Here is a 17,129-nt window from a genome sequence, read left to right on the forward strand (position 1 = left end):
ATTCCGAGAACGAAGGAGGGTTACTTTGCAAAACGCTGGCGCGGTTGGGGAGGTTATGGGCATCGGATGAGGGGGAGAAGCAAAGAAGCATGAAGGACGGCCTCCGCACGGCGCACGGCTCGGCCGGGGTGCCCTCGCCTTCTCCACACCCGATACCTCCGCAAAGCGTCAGCGCTTGCGAAGTAGAAAGCTTGCTTCCGGGACAGCTCTGCTTAAACATGGAAGAGGGGCCACTTGACAGACACTTGTTTGGAACTGGAAAATGCCTTGGTATAATGTGATGCGGCGGCCGAACGAGGCGAGCCTTAGACGGACCGTGAGTGACGGGGCCTATACATTAACCGAGACAAGCCTGCCTTTCAGGCTGTCAACCTTTGGTTTCGGCTTTTCAGCCGTGCTTGCAAACCCAGTATCCCGCCTTTCTTCCCTCTGCCGGCCCCAATGACCGCCAGAACTTGGTCCACCCGGGGCGTCCGTCGCTCCGCAGGTATTCAACCTCCTTGACCTCGCCCTCACCCTTCTGGCTCTCAGCTGCGAGAAGTGCGGTGTACAGTGATTGGTAAAACAAAACCTGCTTGTCAATCTCCTCTGGCATCGCGTCAATGGGTCCCAAGATGAGAGACTCCAGCTCGTTCGTGTCCACCTCACCAAGAGTGGAGATGAGGAGGGTTGTGACGTTCGGTCGAGGCACCGGGACCCTACGAACGGAACCCTCAAAGGAAATGTGTAGCCGACGGAGGGCAGGGAAATTTGGCGCGATGCTTTTAATGATGCTCAGATACTGGTCTCGGGGACTCAATGCGCGGAGCTCAGTGATTGTAGGCGCCCCGGGTGAAGGTCGCGGGGACTTGTCGAGCGATTTGTCGACAAGGGACTCATCGCGGTCCGGTATGCGTATTTCCAGTGATGTGATCCAGTTGAGCTGCGGCGTGGCGATGGAATATGGAAAGTACATGGCCTCAAGCCTCTGCTCAAACTTGAATGTGTTGCTCGCGTACAAGACCTGTATCGTCTCTTCGTAGCTGCACATCAGTCAGTATTGGTCATCTGATGTGATGAAAACCACCGTTGGTCTCATCTTATGCGCCACGATGAACTCCCTCAGGTGCGGAGAACGAACTCACGCTCTTCGGCATGTTAGCAACCACGGGAGTACACCCAGATATGTCTCCTTAGGACCGCATGTCTGGTAGAAACCTCTAGGACACTGATCAGACAGTTTAGTCTCGAGCTTCCGATCCTCCGGGCCGCACACGCAGCTCCACCAGTACCACTGCGGCGTCATACTCGCATCGGCAAAAGGCGGATCCATAGGCGACACGCTCGGTGAATGAGGGTACCAAGCCGGCACAGGCTGGTGGCCTTTCCGCCATCTCACATCTGGTTGGAGGCTGCGGCGATACAGTAAGTAGAGATGTAGAATCTTGCGGCCAAAAGCGAGCTGGTAAATCTGGTAGCGGAGGTCGGAGGAGAGGACCTCGAAGAACGGCCCCGCTGAGCCATTCACATGCTTCTTCGCTTCCCTGAGTGGCTGCCGTGTCCGAATGGGAAGGGAGATCTGGGATCCGGCGTCGGCATGGGCGCCGGGGATCGCTTCGGCTCGGTCGTCTCCCTTGATCGCCGTGGCCGGGGCTGCGTCCGCATCCGAAGCGGTGAGAGGCGCGTCGCGCGGCACGACCCGCGGTGATGCGTCGCGACCCAGGCCTGGTACTTGGAGGGGCAGTTCCGACATGGCTGCTGGGCGCCGTAGCGGCAGAGCGGATGACGGTGCAGAGCTTGACCAGTTTTCCCGACTGTCTGCTGTGTCTGTGAAAGTTGAAAGGAGCACGAGAGGTTGCAGGAGTAAGGAGACAGTTGGATGTAGAGCAGTAGGTGGTTTTGCAGACTTGAAGTATCGCCCAAATGAACCGACTGTAGGCCGGGCATGACTCCGAGAAGGTACCGGATCGGTGCGACTGCCCTGAACTTGGCGATAAGGCGTTCATCGGTACGTACTCTTCATCAGGTCCCCGGTCTCAGGTGGGTCATCTCTACCGTGTGAATATCAGGAAGGAAGGAGGAGATGGCATGCAGTCATGTGACTGCTATACCGTGCCTGAACTGTACCCCTGAATCCGTCCGCTGAAGCAACCGCAACCGGCTGCGATCCAAGAGCGCGGATGCGTCTGGCAGGAGTCCCCGTCAGCTTTGAAGGCATGGAACGAACTACTTCACCAATCAGTCACCAACGCAACCCGTGTCGGTATTACAACTTTGATAGCTCAATCTCACGCTTGTGGAAACATCACTGACAAGTACGCATCGGGAATAAGACAGATGATTCTCTTAATGTTGGCGACATGACAGAAGCCTGACACTATGCTAGCAACTTTCCCCAGCATCACGCCCCTGAACTAATGGCTGTCGGTGACTATCAGGCCTCACAGCCTCCAAAAATCTTCCAAGTAATGATCTCGTCTGTCCACCTTCATCACTTTCGCCTTCTCCGTCTCGTACGCGCTCACACCTGGGCGATTATTGATCAGAAACCTGTCGCTTAGAAGCCCATCGCGATCAGGGCACCTGCGATGACGCCGAAGCCCCCAACCGTGAGTCGCTGGGCTGGGCTCTGGGTGACAATGGCTGGAGTGGATGTCGCGGTGGCAGCAGGAGGGTCGTCCGTCAGAATGAGCGTCTGGAACATTGGTCCGTCGGGAGTAGATGTAGCGACGGGAATGGTGACGTTGCCCAGAGAAGGAACGACGACGGGAGGGTCATCGTACGGGGTCAGACTAGTGACACCAGGGTCGCTGGGAGTCGTCTGAGGTGGCGCGGGAGGGTTGGTATATGTTTCAGTTACTGGCGCAGCCGGTGGTGCGGTAGCCACGGGAGGATCCGACTGGATGCTGCCGTAACTCTGCAATCCAGGGGTACTCGTCGGCGGGACATGAACAACGACCGTCTGAATGACAACTGTAGGAACCGAAGGAGAAGCTGGCGACAGAGTAGTGGGAGTGCCCGACAGAACGGTGCAGGAAGTTGTGAGACCATCACCGCCTGGTGTGACGCTCTGGATGATTACAGTCGATCTCGTGGCCAGCTTCACGGTACGGGTGATGGGAGGGAGTCGGATGGTGGAGTACGTGATATCTGAACCGGGATCACTGCCAGCTGGACCAGTTGGAGCCGGGCCAGCGGGGGACGGAGCAGAGGGAGACGACATCTCGTTGCAAGCCTTGTACACATTGGCATAGCTGCAGGTCGGAGGATTAAAGAATCCACACTGGCCGAGCGCGGTGTTGCCATTGCACGGGTTGCTGCAGAGAGCCTCGTTCACGACAGGGAAGCTCTGAATGCTGCTGCCGCAACGACAACCACTGTTGAGGAAGATACTCGTCAGTATCAGGTTGCCACTGTGATGCTAATGTATGATATGTTCAAGCGTCTGAGCGAGAAGACGACTTACTCGGGGAACGTAGCAGCGTAGTTGCGACCGGTGCAAGCAGACTGGCACTGCTCAGGGGTGTAACCTTTACCAAAGTCGACAAAGGCGTCGAACTTGTCCGAGGTGACGCTGACGCATCCAAGGTACTCGAAGCCGTAGATGACGTGGTTGGCCTGAGCCGCGACCATGGCAGCCAGCAACAGAGTGAGGAGCGGCTTCAACATGTTGAGCGGGTGGCGGGAATAACGAGTGGAGGTGGTGTTGCTTAGAGAAGGTCGGAAAATGACAACGTCCTAGTGAAGGTGGAGGAAACGAGTGATGATGGATTCCCAGAGTTGATGATGAAAGAGTGTCCGAAGGGTGATTCTGTGGAGGGTTGGGATATTTGTGTGGAAGAAGCAAAAGAGGCGAGGCCGAGACAGCCCTTGAGAAGGAGCAGGAAGGTGAAGGATGAACCTACCTAGGAAGGAAGGCGCCATGAGCATCCCTCGACACCTTCCTCCGTCAACCTGGAGGTGGAAGCTATGAATAAGGTACGGGAAGGTGGGAGTACGTGCCTTCCTCACCTCCGTAGGTACGTACTTTGGAGCATCTACCTGACTGTACCGATGGCAAGAGCATGTGGAGGGACGGGAAAGAAGTAATTCAAGGAAGGGGCGGGATGTAACATCAAGTCAGGTACTTCGAAGAAATGACGAAGGTGCCTTTAATTCTCTGCTCGGTCTACGTTGTGACAGGTGAAAGGGCTCAACTTGGATAGCCTATACTCTTCCATTCCCAAGTTCCAACACCGCCGCAGAACGGTAGCAATCGTCAGAGCTCTCCTTGATCATCACGATACCCACGAGGCGTGTGAAAACCTCTGGGGGCATTCTAGAGCCAGTGATGACGGGCGAGAAGTGGTTGTGGCTAGAGAGCCAGAACACAGCATCCCGCCCGTCCGTGGCCGATCGAGTCTTCATCACCCGATTGCGTACACACAAGGCCCCTTACATATATCCTCCGCCACCAGACCTATCCTCGCTGGAACCCAGATCGGCTCGCTTGTTTTCGTCCACGATTGAGCAGCTTAGTGCTTCTTTCTTGACGACGCCGAGACGAGCTTCTTCTTGACGCTCTTGGGGATCTTCTCCTTGCGCTTCTCGCGTTTGGCCTCCTTGACCGCCTGCTTGTGTTGCTGTGCTGTGTCAGTAACGCTATATCTCGTATTCCACGCAGAGAGACTCACCTTCTTCTCGTCCTTGTCCTCATGCTTACGCCCCCTAGGCCGACCCTTGTCAAACTTGGAGTCGTCCTCTTCGCCGCTGGCCAGAGAAGCTCCGCTGCCTGATTCGTCCTCTGACGTCTCTTCCTCCTCTTCCTCCTCCTTCTCTTCGTCCTTGACGACAGCGTCGGCCAACAGGTTCTTGTAGACAAGCTTGTCACCATCACCCTGCCCAATCTTGGCGGCATCCTTCTCAATGTCGTAGACCTGCTCGAGTGTCTGGGGAATGTACTGTTTCCGGAAAACCTCGTTGTCAACCTCTTGCTCCGCAGCAGCCTCCTCGTCGTCGGCGGGCCTGCTGGTGTACAGCTGCTCGATAGCCTCACCCAGGGCGGGCTCCTCGACAGGACCGTCCGCCGCAGAGATGAAGTCAAAGATGCTGCGGTCGCTGAGCGTGTCGACTCCCTTTCTCCTGAAGAAGTCGCCAACGTTCTTGATATCCATGCGCAGGAACTCCAACGCCCGCGGGTGGTCGGGCTCAACACTCTGGGATACATCAATGATGTACAGCTTTCCAGCATTGTACAAAATGTTGTACTCGCTCAAATCGGCGTGAACGAGCCTGCAAATCTGGTATATCCGGCGCATGAGACCCAGAAGCTGGACGTACAGTGCCCTCAACTGCTCATCGACATCGTCCCCGGTCAGGTTTGCGTCTCTCAGACGGGGATACGCCCATCCCTTCTTGTCACCGAGGAAACCCATGGCCAGAACGTGCAGCTTCAGGCTGATGGGTTCCGGACACGGGATGCCCGCGGCGTGTATTCTCCTCAAGTTACGGAACTCCTTCTCGGCCCACAGCTTGACCATCTTCCTGTTGCTACTCTTGTCGAACCCCTTCTGGAAACGGTGCTCGCCTGCTATGTATCTCTCGCGATCCTTGAAGACGAGAATCGATGTCTTGTACACCTTGATGGCCCGCTGCACATTGGGACTGTCGCCCTCGGGGTGCAAAATGGCGTGGTAGACGTTGGCCTCCTTTCCGGTACTGATGGCACCATGAATCTCACTGACGATGCCACGGTTGATCATCTGCAGCAGGATCATGCGCGTGCGCTGATCCAGAACTTGCTCGCTCGTTGCGCGGTCCGCCTTGTCCTTGCTCTTCTCGTCGGTGTCCTTGACGCTATCCAGCCTGATCTTGGCAGCATGCTTGGAGAGTGCTGTGATTTGGTCGTCGACGCTTGACTTGGTGTTCGCGGTCGGTCTCTGGACGTTGGAACGTGGGACGGCATTGTCGTTGCTGTTGAACATGCGCTGCCGGTTGTAGGACTTGGTCAGATCGCCAGAATCGGCGGTCCAGTCCTCATCGTCAATCTCCTCGTCCTCGCCAAAGACGTCCTCCAAGTCGTCGTCTTCTTCTTCCTGGCCTGCGGCATCGTGGGGCACGGTTCTCAGCTCGGCGGGGATGTCTTCGGTCTGTTCGTAGCCCTGGTTGGGGCGGTATGTGTAAGGGGGCTCATGAGGAGCAGCGGGAGACTCGTTGGAAGCCATATTGAGCGCTTCAACTTTGAATTGGCGGCGCTTATCCTGTATGTTGTCGGTGGCTTGGTGTTGGCGCGAGGCTGTTCAGGGCAAGGTAGAAGCAGTTGCTTAGAACGTGGATGTTGAGTACCCCTCTGCCCCTCCATCGTCGCCCGGGATTTTCGAATTTTTTATCTTATCAGCGGTGGCGGGCGTGGCGGGGTCGTTGGACTCATTTTTGGGGGCGATGGGGGCCGTGCCCAATGATGAGTCAACACCACGGCGAGTGACTGCAGTTCCTCAGTGAATCAAGGTGAATCACCGCTGGAAATTTGGAAAGGTGAGCACTAAAACGCGCTCGCTAAACATTTAGGCGAAAAGTTCGCGCCGCATCCGACAAGTGGGTCCAATTGACGTGCCCCCGCCGCTTCCCAAGTTTGGTACCTGCACCTCCCGTTAAATCTCCGGGGTGCGGTGAGACACCTCAGGCGCTGACCGCCAACTTCAACTCGTGACAAGACAACACATCTCGAGCTGAGAAATGGACGCCCAACTCCACCCCGAGATCGCCTCAATGCGGCAAGGTGCCTGACTACCTATATGCAACATGCAATATGCATACAATGCAGGTCATCACGAATCGTATCGAGGCTGCGTTTGCCGCGACATGCGAAAGTCACCGCTTCGGTCCACGAGTAACCTAACGGGGTTCCAAGATGCCGCCTCGGATGTGGTTCCTCGAATCTCGGCCGGACAACTTAGAGAAAGCTGCTAGGGCTGCCTTTGATGCGTAAACTCTTCGTCTGCTCCATCAATTGTGTCCCATTCCGGGATACGAAGGCGCCCATATTACATGGACGGAGACCGAGACGGGCGTCCAAGGGTGCATCTGGTCTAATTTGTAATAAACAACACCTTCCCAGAAACTCTACCTTATCCTGCCCGACTCTTCCGCCTTCATATTCTGCAAAGGCAAAGAAGGATGAACTATCCAAGATGCCCAGTATTCTATACCTCAGCCGGGCATGATTGCCTCGCAACCTCACCGGGGGTCGCCCATCGTTCCTACGCTCTGGGCATCTGTTTGCGCTCGGGTCTTCATCATCCCACTTTACACATGGCGCTGCCGTCCTGCCGTCGCCGGCTGATGTGGTCTATTGTTCTAGTCACATCAACTTTGTTCTCCCGCCGAATTCTTCAAGATCATGAGCTCGCTCAAGCAGTCTGAGAGGCATTTAGATTTGCCGCCCGAACCTCGCGATAGCTTGGGCACAAACTCTCGCCAAGATGTCAAGTCTCGCGGGAAAGGGCACTCTTTCACTCTTCCAGAATCGGGCAGACATCTCGTGTTGCCGAGACATGTTGCGAGCAAGCGCAGAACGATCTTTGGCAATAACTCAGTTCACCTTATGCGGGCGACGAGACAACCCTGGTCACACGCACTTCCGCCCAATTTGCTCTTTCCAGCGACTACAAGTCCTAAGGGACTGACTTCACAGTGCTTTCATGAATCCAAAGCTACGATGAACACCGCAAGAGCTTAGCTCTCAGTTGGCCCCGTAGCTTCAGCCCCTTCACCATCCATCCCCTCGGAAACCAGCGCGGCCGAGAAGTCTGCCGATCGAACCCACGCCGCTCCCCTCTGCCGAAAGTCACTATGCAATACCGGCAGCTGTCAACGGGCAAGCGACATGGTACCAGGCCATTGGTGCCGCTGCCGAAGCGATCATCTCCAGGCATGGCCCTTGTGCGGGGAGCAAAAGGTTATTATAACGTTTGCCAACCGAGTCTCCCACCGCTACGCACAGCCAATGACACCCGTTCACCAGATCATAGGTAATAGTTCTCAGGCTTAGACGGGGTCAGCCTACCCATCCATGCACAAATAACCTCTGTCTCATCGCAATAAGGTAGTTCCCTTACTTTGCTAGTCTCTGCGGCGTGAGACTAGCCGATGGCCAGGATCTGCGCTCTTGTCTTCTTATCGTCAATCTTCCCTACCCCAACCTTCAGCCTGCTTCTCCTAGTGGACTGATTAGTGATGTCTTCCTGATTCCATCATCTTTCGTTCACGGTGAATCTTGCCCAGCGTCCCTCAGTATCCTCCTCGCTAGGCGTGATGACTTCCTGCAAGCGCTGGGCCTGGGTGTTTGGGGTTATTATCGTCCTTCTTACACTCACTACGCCCGTCAACGCTCATCACAAGAAGAAACCCGATACGTTAGCCCCGCTGCCGGCTCCAATACCGAGGCCGTCTACAACTCCAGGGCCGAGACCAAAGCCTCCACCTGCGCCTGTCCCAATCGTACCACCGGGCCCTAAGCCAAAGCCAACGGTAACTCCAACTTCGATACCAAAAGCGCCTCCGGCACCGGTGCCCATCGCACCGCCAGCGCCTAAACCGAAGCCGAATCCACCAAAGGCAAAGCCTGAGTTCACCGAAGAGGAGATTAATAATGGAACGACCCTGGCGAAACTGAATAAGAGAGCCCTCGAAAATGCGCGGAGGATTAATGTGCCACAAAAACATCCAATATCCAACATTACCACAAATGGTACGAGACTGTGTCAAGGAGAAGGGGTGTTAATGAGAAAAGAATGGTGAGGAACAGAATTGTCCCCTCTTGAGTTCCCAGAGACGACTGTTAACTTGCCCCCAGGAGGAAGTTGACTGTCACGGAGAGGAAGTCCTTTATAACTGCCGTCCAATGCATTATGAACGAGCCGGTGGTGTCGGATCCTAAGAGAGTACCGATGGCAAAGTCTCTGTACGACGATTTTGTAGCCGTCCACTACACCAGCTTTCGCAACACACATTTGACAGTAAGTGTCTGCTATGACACACACTATGGTCGAAGGCTCGTGGATGGTTCGTCTAACAATCCTTCTAGGCCTCATTCTTTGCTTGGCATCGTTATTACTTGGCCAGTTTTGAGCAGAGATTGCGCACACAATGCAGATATAAAGGTATGCCCTCCAAAAAAAGTTCTTTGCCATGACAACGTTAGCGAAACTCACTTTTGAATAGGTGCCCTTCCATACTGGGAATGGGGACTCGACATAAACAACCCAGCCGCCTCACCAGTCTTTGACGGCACTGAGCTTTCGCTGGGAAGCGACGGCGAGTTCATTCCCCACGATGGTCTACAACTACGCCAGCCCTTCTCAAACAACACCATCAAACTTAAGCCCGGTTCCGGAGGCGGGTGCATCAAGTCAGGCCCCTTCCAGAACATGACTGTACACATTGGACCCGCCTCACTTGCGCAATATGGCACCACGAAGCCCTTCAATGTCACGGATCCCCTCCAAGACCTACCTAGATGTCTAAAGCGAGACCTGAACAAGGACATAGCCCAGCGGTTCAACTCGTTCAGAAATACGACAACTCTCATCCTCGAACAAACAAGCATCAAGAACTTCTCTTCGCTATTACAAGGAGATGACCGCTTCTTTCCCAACACTTTGGGGATCCACGGTGGTGGCCACTTCATCATTGGCGGGGATCCAGGGGCAGACGGTGTCATTGCGCCCGGCGACCCGGCGTTCTGGGTCCACCAGGCCCAGGTCGACCGTGTATACTGGATCTGGCAGAACCTGGACTTCAAGAATCGCCAGGGAGTATTTGGTACAATGACCTTGCAGGATAACCCAAAGAGCCCCGAGGGCAGCGTCGAGGATGATATTGACCTTACGCCTCTCAACACGCCAGTGAAGATCAAGAACCTGATGAACACGGTTTCTGGGGCACCGCTTTGCTATATGTACGAGTAGTAGAATTCTTTAGCGATTGTTTGACTCTTAATATATTTGATACCCCTCGACCTTGCTCACCATTTGTTGAGCACCGATGGTTCCGCAGTAATGTTGAATCCAGACGCGAAAGTATTGTCAATTTGTCTCTTCAATGAGCTTTCCGCCTCAAGTTGTTACTTAACGTAACTAAGGTATACTTTTCAACTACCACCGCAGGCAGCCTCAATTTACACACACCGTCGGGCTCTACTCAAATGTGAACCGTTGAGTTTAAACGTTGAGGTCAGGTGGCGAACGCCACAACGGCTGATCATTAAACGGGTTCACGGGAGTTTTGTAAAGAGCGAACGACACTTTATGACTGAGGTTTGTCTTCGAGTCGCAGTTACTTTCCCTTGTAACTGGTCCACTGTATAGAGATATTCTGGCCCGGGTCAGGATTCGCAACGATCTACACGTAGCTGAAGCCTCGTAGAACTCTCAGTTAACTCTCATTCGCCTCAGAATCGCCTCGTTCTCGTGTGCCGTTGAGTGCGACAGAACAGCCGAGAAGCCTTCTCCAAAAAGGAAGCCACTTGTGACAATCTCAAACTATAGGAAACAGAAAGGTGAAAAAATGGGTGCACAACTTCACTCCAACGGACCCAGCTTCCCAATCATCTGGCAAGACCTGGGACCAACGTTCGTAGCCAGACCATTTTCAGTCCGCCCTCTCGACGAGGGACAACCTAGTGACGATCGAAAACAAGCTTTTCTAAGATTAGACGGTAGCGCCCACTAGAGCCGTACGTCCTCCCACTTCGGGCCCCCGCCGAAGAGCCCCTTTCATCCTCGTAGCCTGTAGCTTGGGGGGGACGTGCCCCCGTCGTCGGTCGATCGGGCCCGTCAAAGCGTCACCCGCTACGCAGTAAGGTCCAACCCCGGGGCTTTGGGGGGAGGGGGGGGGTGAGAGAAACGCGTGGCTCTGGTATTTTGAAATATCTGATGTTAGCTCTCCGCTAGCAGTCTGGTTTGGTGTTGGAGCTTAGCGTTGGCGTTGGAAGTGGTGACTCTGGTGAGTTTTGGTGAGTGCAGTTGGTGTGGCGGTGACGTCTACAAACATTTCCCCCAAACCTTTAAAGTCTGTTTGCTTACCGCCCGGAGCCTCTTGTTTGTAACCTTTGCCGAGAAGGGGGTGATTCTGTTGGTTTCCGTTTTCCGTCCGCTCGTAAGACAAGCGAACTGTTTTTCTTCTCTTAAGTATTGTCAGCTGTTAATATCTACTTCGCTTGTTGTTTCCCTCGTCCCATGCTTCTCAGAGACGCTCCTTCGATCATGTTATCCCAACTCTTTTCATGACGGCCTCCCACACCAGGTTCACCACCTCGTTGTATTCGATTCTTCGAGATTAAACGTATAACAACTATTCAATTAATTTGATCCCATCGCACAGGAAATCTCTGCCCACTTGTCGACACTCTGTTAAGAGACGTCAACCCGCGTGTAACGCAAACAAATCATTGTGCAACCCCCGTGTAAGAAGCCGGGAAGGAGAGCAAAACCGCCTTGCTCCCTTACACGAAAGCATCACGACATCAAACAGACCGACCCTCAGACCGACGTCACCAGCCCACAAACGGGAACGTTTCTGCTTTTTGTTTTCAGCCAACGAATGAGGCGCAACGCCTTTGTTGCCGCATTTCCGTCCTTTTCGTATCACTTATCTCAGGCGGCGCGAACACGTCACCCGTCGTGTCTTACGAGACACTAGAGCAACTAGCTGCGAGTTCGACCCGTCTAGCCCTCTTCCCACCAAACGCCTAGCGATCATTAGATTCCCCCACGGCGATTTCATTTTTGCCCTTTCTTCACCATCGAATTCGACAATCTGGGTATTATCTCGCCTCAAACTCACGATGTTGTCGATGCCAGCACCTCGGATGCTGTCAATGACAGGCCCGAGATCAAGTCGGAATGTCCCCATCGTCTACGTCGTGTTGGCAATATGCCTCTTACTCTTCTTCGTCCAAACCGAGTTCGGATACATAGTGATGAAAAAGGTGGCAGATGCAAAACCACATGCACCCAGGATCAACAGCCTGACATCGTCACCGACCCCGAAGCCCAAGTACAAGCCGCAGCCGACATGGACACCACCGCCCGTCAAAGATCCCTTCCCGCTTCTCTCTTCGGGCATGCCGCCGCCGGTGCCATCGTGGAATAGGCCTGAGAAGCCCAACGTCTACCACAAATACTCCTTGACGACCGCGCCGCCACTGATGATTGGCTTCACGCGGAGCTGGCCGATGCTGCTGCAGACAGTTGTCGGTTATATCACCGCTGGATGGCCGGCGGAGCAGATCTACGTCGTGGAGAACACCGGCGTCCACGATTCAAATGCCCGAGGCCGGTTGACGCTGCAAAATCCGTTCTATCTCAATTACACCCAGCTCCACATGCTCGGCGTTCACGTCATGCGCACGCCGGTATTGCTCAACTTTGCGCAGCTCCAAAACTTCTTCATCACGGTTGCAAAGGATAAGCCGTGGTCATACTACTTCTGGAGCCACATGGACGCATTCGTCCTCTCCAGCGAGGAGGGAATTCCAGGAGTCTCTGGAGCAGTCGGCACGCCCGAGTACCAGACCATTTACGAGCTGGCCGTCAAGGAGTTGAATGAGACGATGCGATCAGATCACAAGTGGGGCGCACGCTTCTTCGCATACGACCACCTCGCCCTGGTGAATCCGCGCGCTTACGAAGACGTCGGTGGCTTCGACACGTTCATCCCGTACTACATGACGGACTGCGACATGCATTGGCGGCTCGAGGAGGCGGGATGGAGCATCAAAGAAGCGCAGGCGGGTATCGTTCAGGATGTTGCGTCAGTGCTGGATGACTTACGCGTCCTGTACCGCGAGGGGGAGGTTCCCGAGGGCTTTGGCTTCACGGACCCGAATCCACCACAGAGCGAGGTTTTAGGCGAGGTCCCGCTGGAAGACGACAAGCGGAGCCTGCCGGTGCCTGACGCTGTTCCGGAATTGGATGAGACGGGGCCGCCGGTGGATGATGCGGCTGGTGGCGCGGAGGAGGATTCGACGACGGCTGTTGATTCTTTGACGTCTTTCAGGAGGCTGCACAGGCTCAGCCAGGATATGTTTAATCATAAGCATGCGGATCGGGAGAGGAATACTTGGCAGTTAGGACAGAGGGGAGGAGATCCACGGGAGCCTTATTCATATGATGCTCTTGGATTCCAGATTGGGATAGACGTCATGACTGAGGCCGGACGGGAAACCTTCCGACGAAAATGGGGTCATCGAGGGTGTGATTTTGGTGCTGCTGGATTAAGACCCAGCGATGCATGGAAAGTAGAAAAGGATTGGGAATAATGGAGTCTGGGGACAAGGAAGAGGAGTTCGGATATACACGGAGTCGGCGTCAGGAAACAATCTCTCCATAACTTCAAGTCTATTTCAAGTTAAAATGATAATCAGATTCTTGAAATAAATACCACATTTCTTTCCACTTAACTTGACCAAGTGTTGACTCTTTTCAAGACTTGGAAATCCCAAGTTATGACTGAAAATGCAAGTCGTCTGAAGCTCGAGACTCGAAGACCGTTGATACATGCGCACTCCAACCAAGGATGTTACTTCAAAGTTGCGAAAGCATGCTCCAGTTGTGCCACCTTCGCACAAAACCCGCCAGTGTAATAGCCAGTCGGGGAAATTTCAGTCAATACTAAGAAGACGACATGGAATCAGCGTTACATCACGTCTTCAAGTTGCACTTGGGAGCTAAATTTGTCCAACTACGGCTAGCTGCTTACCGAAGTGGGGTAGAAAGGCAGCAATCTTCAACAGGCTGGTCGCTCAATTTCCAACCTTACAAACTCCAAGCTGACAGCCAGTGCTCTCAATCAGCGATCTTAGCCTGTCTCATTTCTACTGCCGTTGTAGGCGTAGAAATACTACGCTCACACATAATGCCAACCACCAAGCTCGAAAACCTCCCTCCAGAGGTGTTGACTGCAATCTGTACCTCGTTTGGAGACGACCGTGCGGGACTCTTGTCAATCTCTCAGGTCTCGAAGTACCTGCGGGCAATATCAGTCCCCGTCATATTCAAACACATTACCATCGCTACAAGTACTGGGAGACGTCGACCTCGAAGATCTAGTCGTCGTCCGACTCGTGATACCCGAGCGAGTTTACTACGCACCATAGTCACCAATCCATCGATCGCCGCGCATGTCTCTAATGTCTACTGTCCATCATCACGGGGCGTCGTGCCTAGCATAGACGAGGAAGACATGGACTTCATCCTTCAGACAGCCTCAAAATTCGATGTCCCGATTCCAGAATTACTCCGCTTCGGCGGTGCTGACCCAGCTCTTGAGGGTAGGCGTGGCTGGGCCCTCAGTGATGACGATATGCAACGCCTCGTCGCTGTGCGCGCATTCTTCGCAGAACTCATTATAGCACATACGCCCAATATTGTCACACTAGACTATAGTATAGGCCGCTACCGGAATGCCCTCGAAGTGTTAGGGATGGTCCAGGCTTCATCCTCTTTCAACCGTCAGCCGATGTTTCCTGTGCTGAGAAACGTCCGCTTGCAGCTATTTGGGCCCGGAATCTTCCTCAGAACGCTACCTGCGATGGCTCCCAATCTCCAAACACTCCGGATTCAGGGATTAACTGCACCAATGGAAACCTGGCACTTCGATAGGGTCAAGGATCTCCGATTAACCTCATCAAATTTTACGGGCCCTGAGCTCAGGACCGTCTTGACAGGGTGTCCCGCTTTGACGAACTTTGACTACGACTACTATTCTCTCAGAGACGAGAGATGTGCTCCGCAAGATGTAGTTGATGCTTTGGGGGGCTTTGAAACACAGTTGGAGGGCCTCTCCTTGAACTTTCACTTCGACACATGGACAGGCCGTGGACAGGAGCCATTGCCTACAGATTCAAATGAGCCTAACTCTGGGCTTATAGTGTCTTTAAAGCATTTCACGGCCTTGGTCAATCTTCAGCTGGACAGTGTGTGCTTATGGAAAGACACAGGCAAGGAGTCAACAGGCGAGGATCAAGAAAGTGAGACGGAACAAATATTCATAAACCTTCTACCAAGGGCTGTAAGGAACTTGCGTCTCACCTACAAGAGCCCGGAGCCGTTTGAGGATGCGCTACCCGCCCTTGCGCACCATCTCAAGGATCGCTGCCCCGAGTTACAGCAAGTTCACAACAAACTGCTTTTCGATGGACCATTATCTCAAGACCTCCTGGACCGGCTCCGGCATGTCAGGGAACAGTTTGTTTCACTTGGTGTTGCTTTTAGATTCGATGTTTCTAGGTTAAACGGTTGTGTTTATGTCAACTTGGATGATGGGGGTTTGCCGGTTTCCATCGAGACAATGACTGAAGAGGAATGGATTCTTTCCGAGTTAGGTTGATATGGATACCATTGAATCATTTGCGTATGAGGAGTGGATGCCTAATCTTGTTTTCAGCGTCAGCGTCTTTTTTAGGAGATACCTCCCCATGTCAGAATTCAGCATGCTAGGAGGATCAGAGATGAGCGAAAGGCATATCAGGAGTGTTCAAGAAGCACCGGAAGCAGCTTTCACCTAGCTTAGGGCCATCTTGACTGTCAATTACTCATTAGGAAGTAGGATCGTGTTCTTTGGGAAGACTCACCAAAAGCCTGTGAGAAACGAGCGTCTGTAATTGATTGAGAGGTTTTTATGACCTGGTTTTCACGACTCACGTGGCGGGGTCGAATAGGCAGCGGCGGGCCAACAAGGACCAAGATTAAAGAATGTCATAGTCAGTGATTTATGACACCCAAGCTTTAGTATTCATTGCGTTCAAATTTATTCCTTTTCATGATTCTGCTGCCTTGCTCCATGAGCCACCTAAATTTTCTCAGCCCAAGATCCAGGCCGCAAAGGGTTTCAACCGCTCACTAAGTCCCCAATGATAACGTCAATGATACGCCTCCAGTATCTCCCGACAGAGATTCTTTCCCAGATTTGTCTGGAATTGAAGAAAGATGACACTTCAGGCGTATTCAGACTCTCATTGACCTCCAGAGAGTTTCGGGCTATCACAATATCCCACATATTCGAACGACTGTCCTTTACAAGACCTCGAACTTACTCGAACGTTACAAATGGAACCACCAGAGATAGCCGGATAGGCCTTCTTAGAACAATGATTACAAATTCTAAGATCGCCTCTGAGGTCAAAGAAATTGAAGACTTGCTCGACGGGAAAGGACTCCTGACCAAAGAAGATCTCGATATCATCATTCAGGCAACCAAGGACCTCGGAGTTACGACACCAGAAGCTCTGACGCGGCTCGGCCAACAGTTGCAGCCGTCCGAAACGGTGGAAGACATCCAATTTGGTCTCAATCATGGAGATCACGAGCACTTGGGTTGCTTCATTACAGAAATTGTTGGATTCACAGGTGGAAAAGGAAAATACTCGAGTATCGTGGGTAGCAACGATCACCGACTGTAGTGGTGATATTGCTTGTTCTTGTTGTTCTTTAGTGGAAGTCTAACCAGGTGCCAGCGGCGGCAGGAAGTCTGGGGTATACCACCCTCGTGTGGCTGAGCCACACGGACCACCGTGGCTGGAACGGACCGCGGCAGCAACCTCCTGCTGCCTAATGTAGGCCTATTCCAACACTGGCAACTTTTCTCTCTTGCAAAAGCCGGGAATAGGACAGAATCAAGACCTAATTATACAGTACCGAGAAATAACAATAGTCGGCCGATTATCCACTTGGATTAGCCGAATCTTCCTCTCTATCCCTCCTTCACGTACGTGTAACCCATCCCTCCATTCTAATGACCGCGTGGTTGGTGTCAATAATGCCCTCGAGGGCTCGATTGGGCGACGATTTAGTAAAGCTGTCAGCGGGGTTATCATCGCCGTGGATCCATCTGACTTCGCAGAGCTCCCGTCGCTCGTATGACTGCCGAAGTGCCATGATGTCGATCATCAGGCGTTTCTCCTGGGTGGTGCCCAGTTTAACGAGGCATTCGTATAGCGAGTATGAGTCGGTACAGGCAGTCGTAGGGATGGTTGGGTTGCCAAGTTTTTGTGTAACCATTGCAAGAGTTGATGAGATAGCGTAGGCCATATCTACGCCGGCAACCATGCCGTAGACTTCAGAGGCAAGCACGCTGCGCGTCACTCGCTTCGACTTCGTGGAGGAGAAGTG

General features: G+C 53.3%; 7 protein-coding genes across 7 annotated transcripts; 4 read left to right on the forward strand and 3 right to left on the reverse strand.

Annotated features, from left to right (window-relative positions):
• Positions 1-388: 388 nt before the first annotated feature.
• Positions 389-1,732, reverse strand: BDP81DRAFT_307614 (uncharacterized protein; the record flags this gene model as incomplete). Its single annotated transcript, XM_060583377.1, has 2 exons — positions 389-1,022; positions 1,125-1,732. 2 exons carry the CDS (start codon positions 1,730-1,732, stop codon positions 389-391), a joined length of 1,242 nt encoding a protein of 413 aa, XP_060450167.1.
• A 484-nt stretch (positions 1,733-2,216) lies between these two features.
• Positions 2,217-3,958, reverse strand: BDP81DRAFT_415030 (uncharacterized protein). Its single transcript, XM_060589415.1, has 2 exons — positions 3,446-3,958; positions 2,217-3,356 (listed from the first exon to the last, which is right to left on the reverse strand). The coding sequence occupies exons 1-2, from the start codon at positions 3,646-3,648 to the stop codon at positions 2,537-2,539; spliced, it is 1,023 nt and encodes a 340-aa protein (XP_060450168.1). The 5' UTR covers positions 3,649-3,958; the 3' UTR covers positions 2,217-2,536.
• A 535-nt stretch (positions 3,959-4,493) lies between these two features.
• Positions 4,494-6,182, reverse strand: BDP81DRAFT_309165 (RIO1 family protein; the record flags this gene model as incomplete). The annotated part of the gene is made up of 2 exons (XM_060583526.1): positions 4,494-4,601; positions 4,653-6,182. The coding sequence occupies 2 exons, from the start codon at positions 6,180-6,182 to the stop codon at positions 4,494-4,496; spliced, it is 1,638 nt and encodes a 545-aa protein (XP_060450169.1).
• A 2,557-nt stretch (positions 6,183-8,739) lies between these two features.
• Positions 8,740-9,926, forward strand: BDP81DRAFT_457126 (uncharacterized protein; the record flags this gene model as incomplete). Its single annotated transcript, XM_060593247.1, has 4 exons — positions 8,740-8,753; positions 8,813-8,975; positions 9,044-9,119; positions 9,181-9,926. The coding sequence occupies 4 exons, from the start codon at positions 8,740-8,742 to the stop codon at positions 9,924-9,926; spliced, it is 999 nt and encodes a 332-aa protein (XP_060450170.1).
• A 1,877-nt stretch (positions 9,927-11,803) lies between these two features.
• BDP81DRAFT_457127 (uncharacterized protein) lies at positions 11,804-13,279 on the forward strand (the record flags this gene model as incomplete). Its single annotated transcript, XM_060593248.1, has 1 exon — positions 11,804-13,279. One exon carries the CDS (start codon positions 11,804-11,806, stop codon positions 13,277-13,279), a length of 1,476 nt encoding a protein of 491 aa, XP_060450171.1.
• A 503-nt stretch (positions 13,280-13,782) lies between these two features.
• On the forward strand, positions 13,783-15,610 carry BDP81DRAFT_78482 (uncharacterized protein). The gene has a single exon (XM_060596270.1). The coding sequence runs from the start codon at positions 13,876-13,878 to the stop codon at positions 15,346-15,348; it is 1,473 nt and encodes a 490-aa protein (XP_060450172.1). The 5' UTR covers positions 13,783-13,875; the 3' UTR covers positions 15,349-15,610.
• On the forward strand, positions 15,611-16,553 carry BDP81DRAFT_78483 (uncharacterized protein). Its single transcript, XM_060596271.1, has one exon. The coding sequence runs from the start codon at positions 15,872-15,874 to the stop codon at positions 16,418-16,420; it is 549 nt and encodes a 182-aa protein (XP_060450173.1). The 5' UTR covers positions 15,611-15,871; the 3' UTR covers positions 16,421-16,553.
• The last annotated feature ends 576 nt before the right edge of the window (positions 16,554-17,129 follow it).

The sequence above is a fragment of the Colletotrichum phormii genome (genome assembly GCF_030913505.1).
Source record: "Colletotrichum phormii strain CBS 102054 chromosome Unknown BDP81scaffold_2, whole genome shotgun sequence".
Classification (NCBI taxonomy): Eukaryota; Fungi; Ascomycota; class Sordariomycetes; order Glomerellales; family Glomerellaceae; genus Colletotrichum; species Colletotrichum phormii.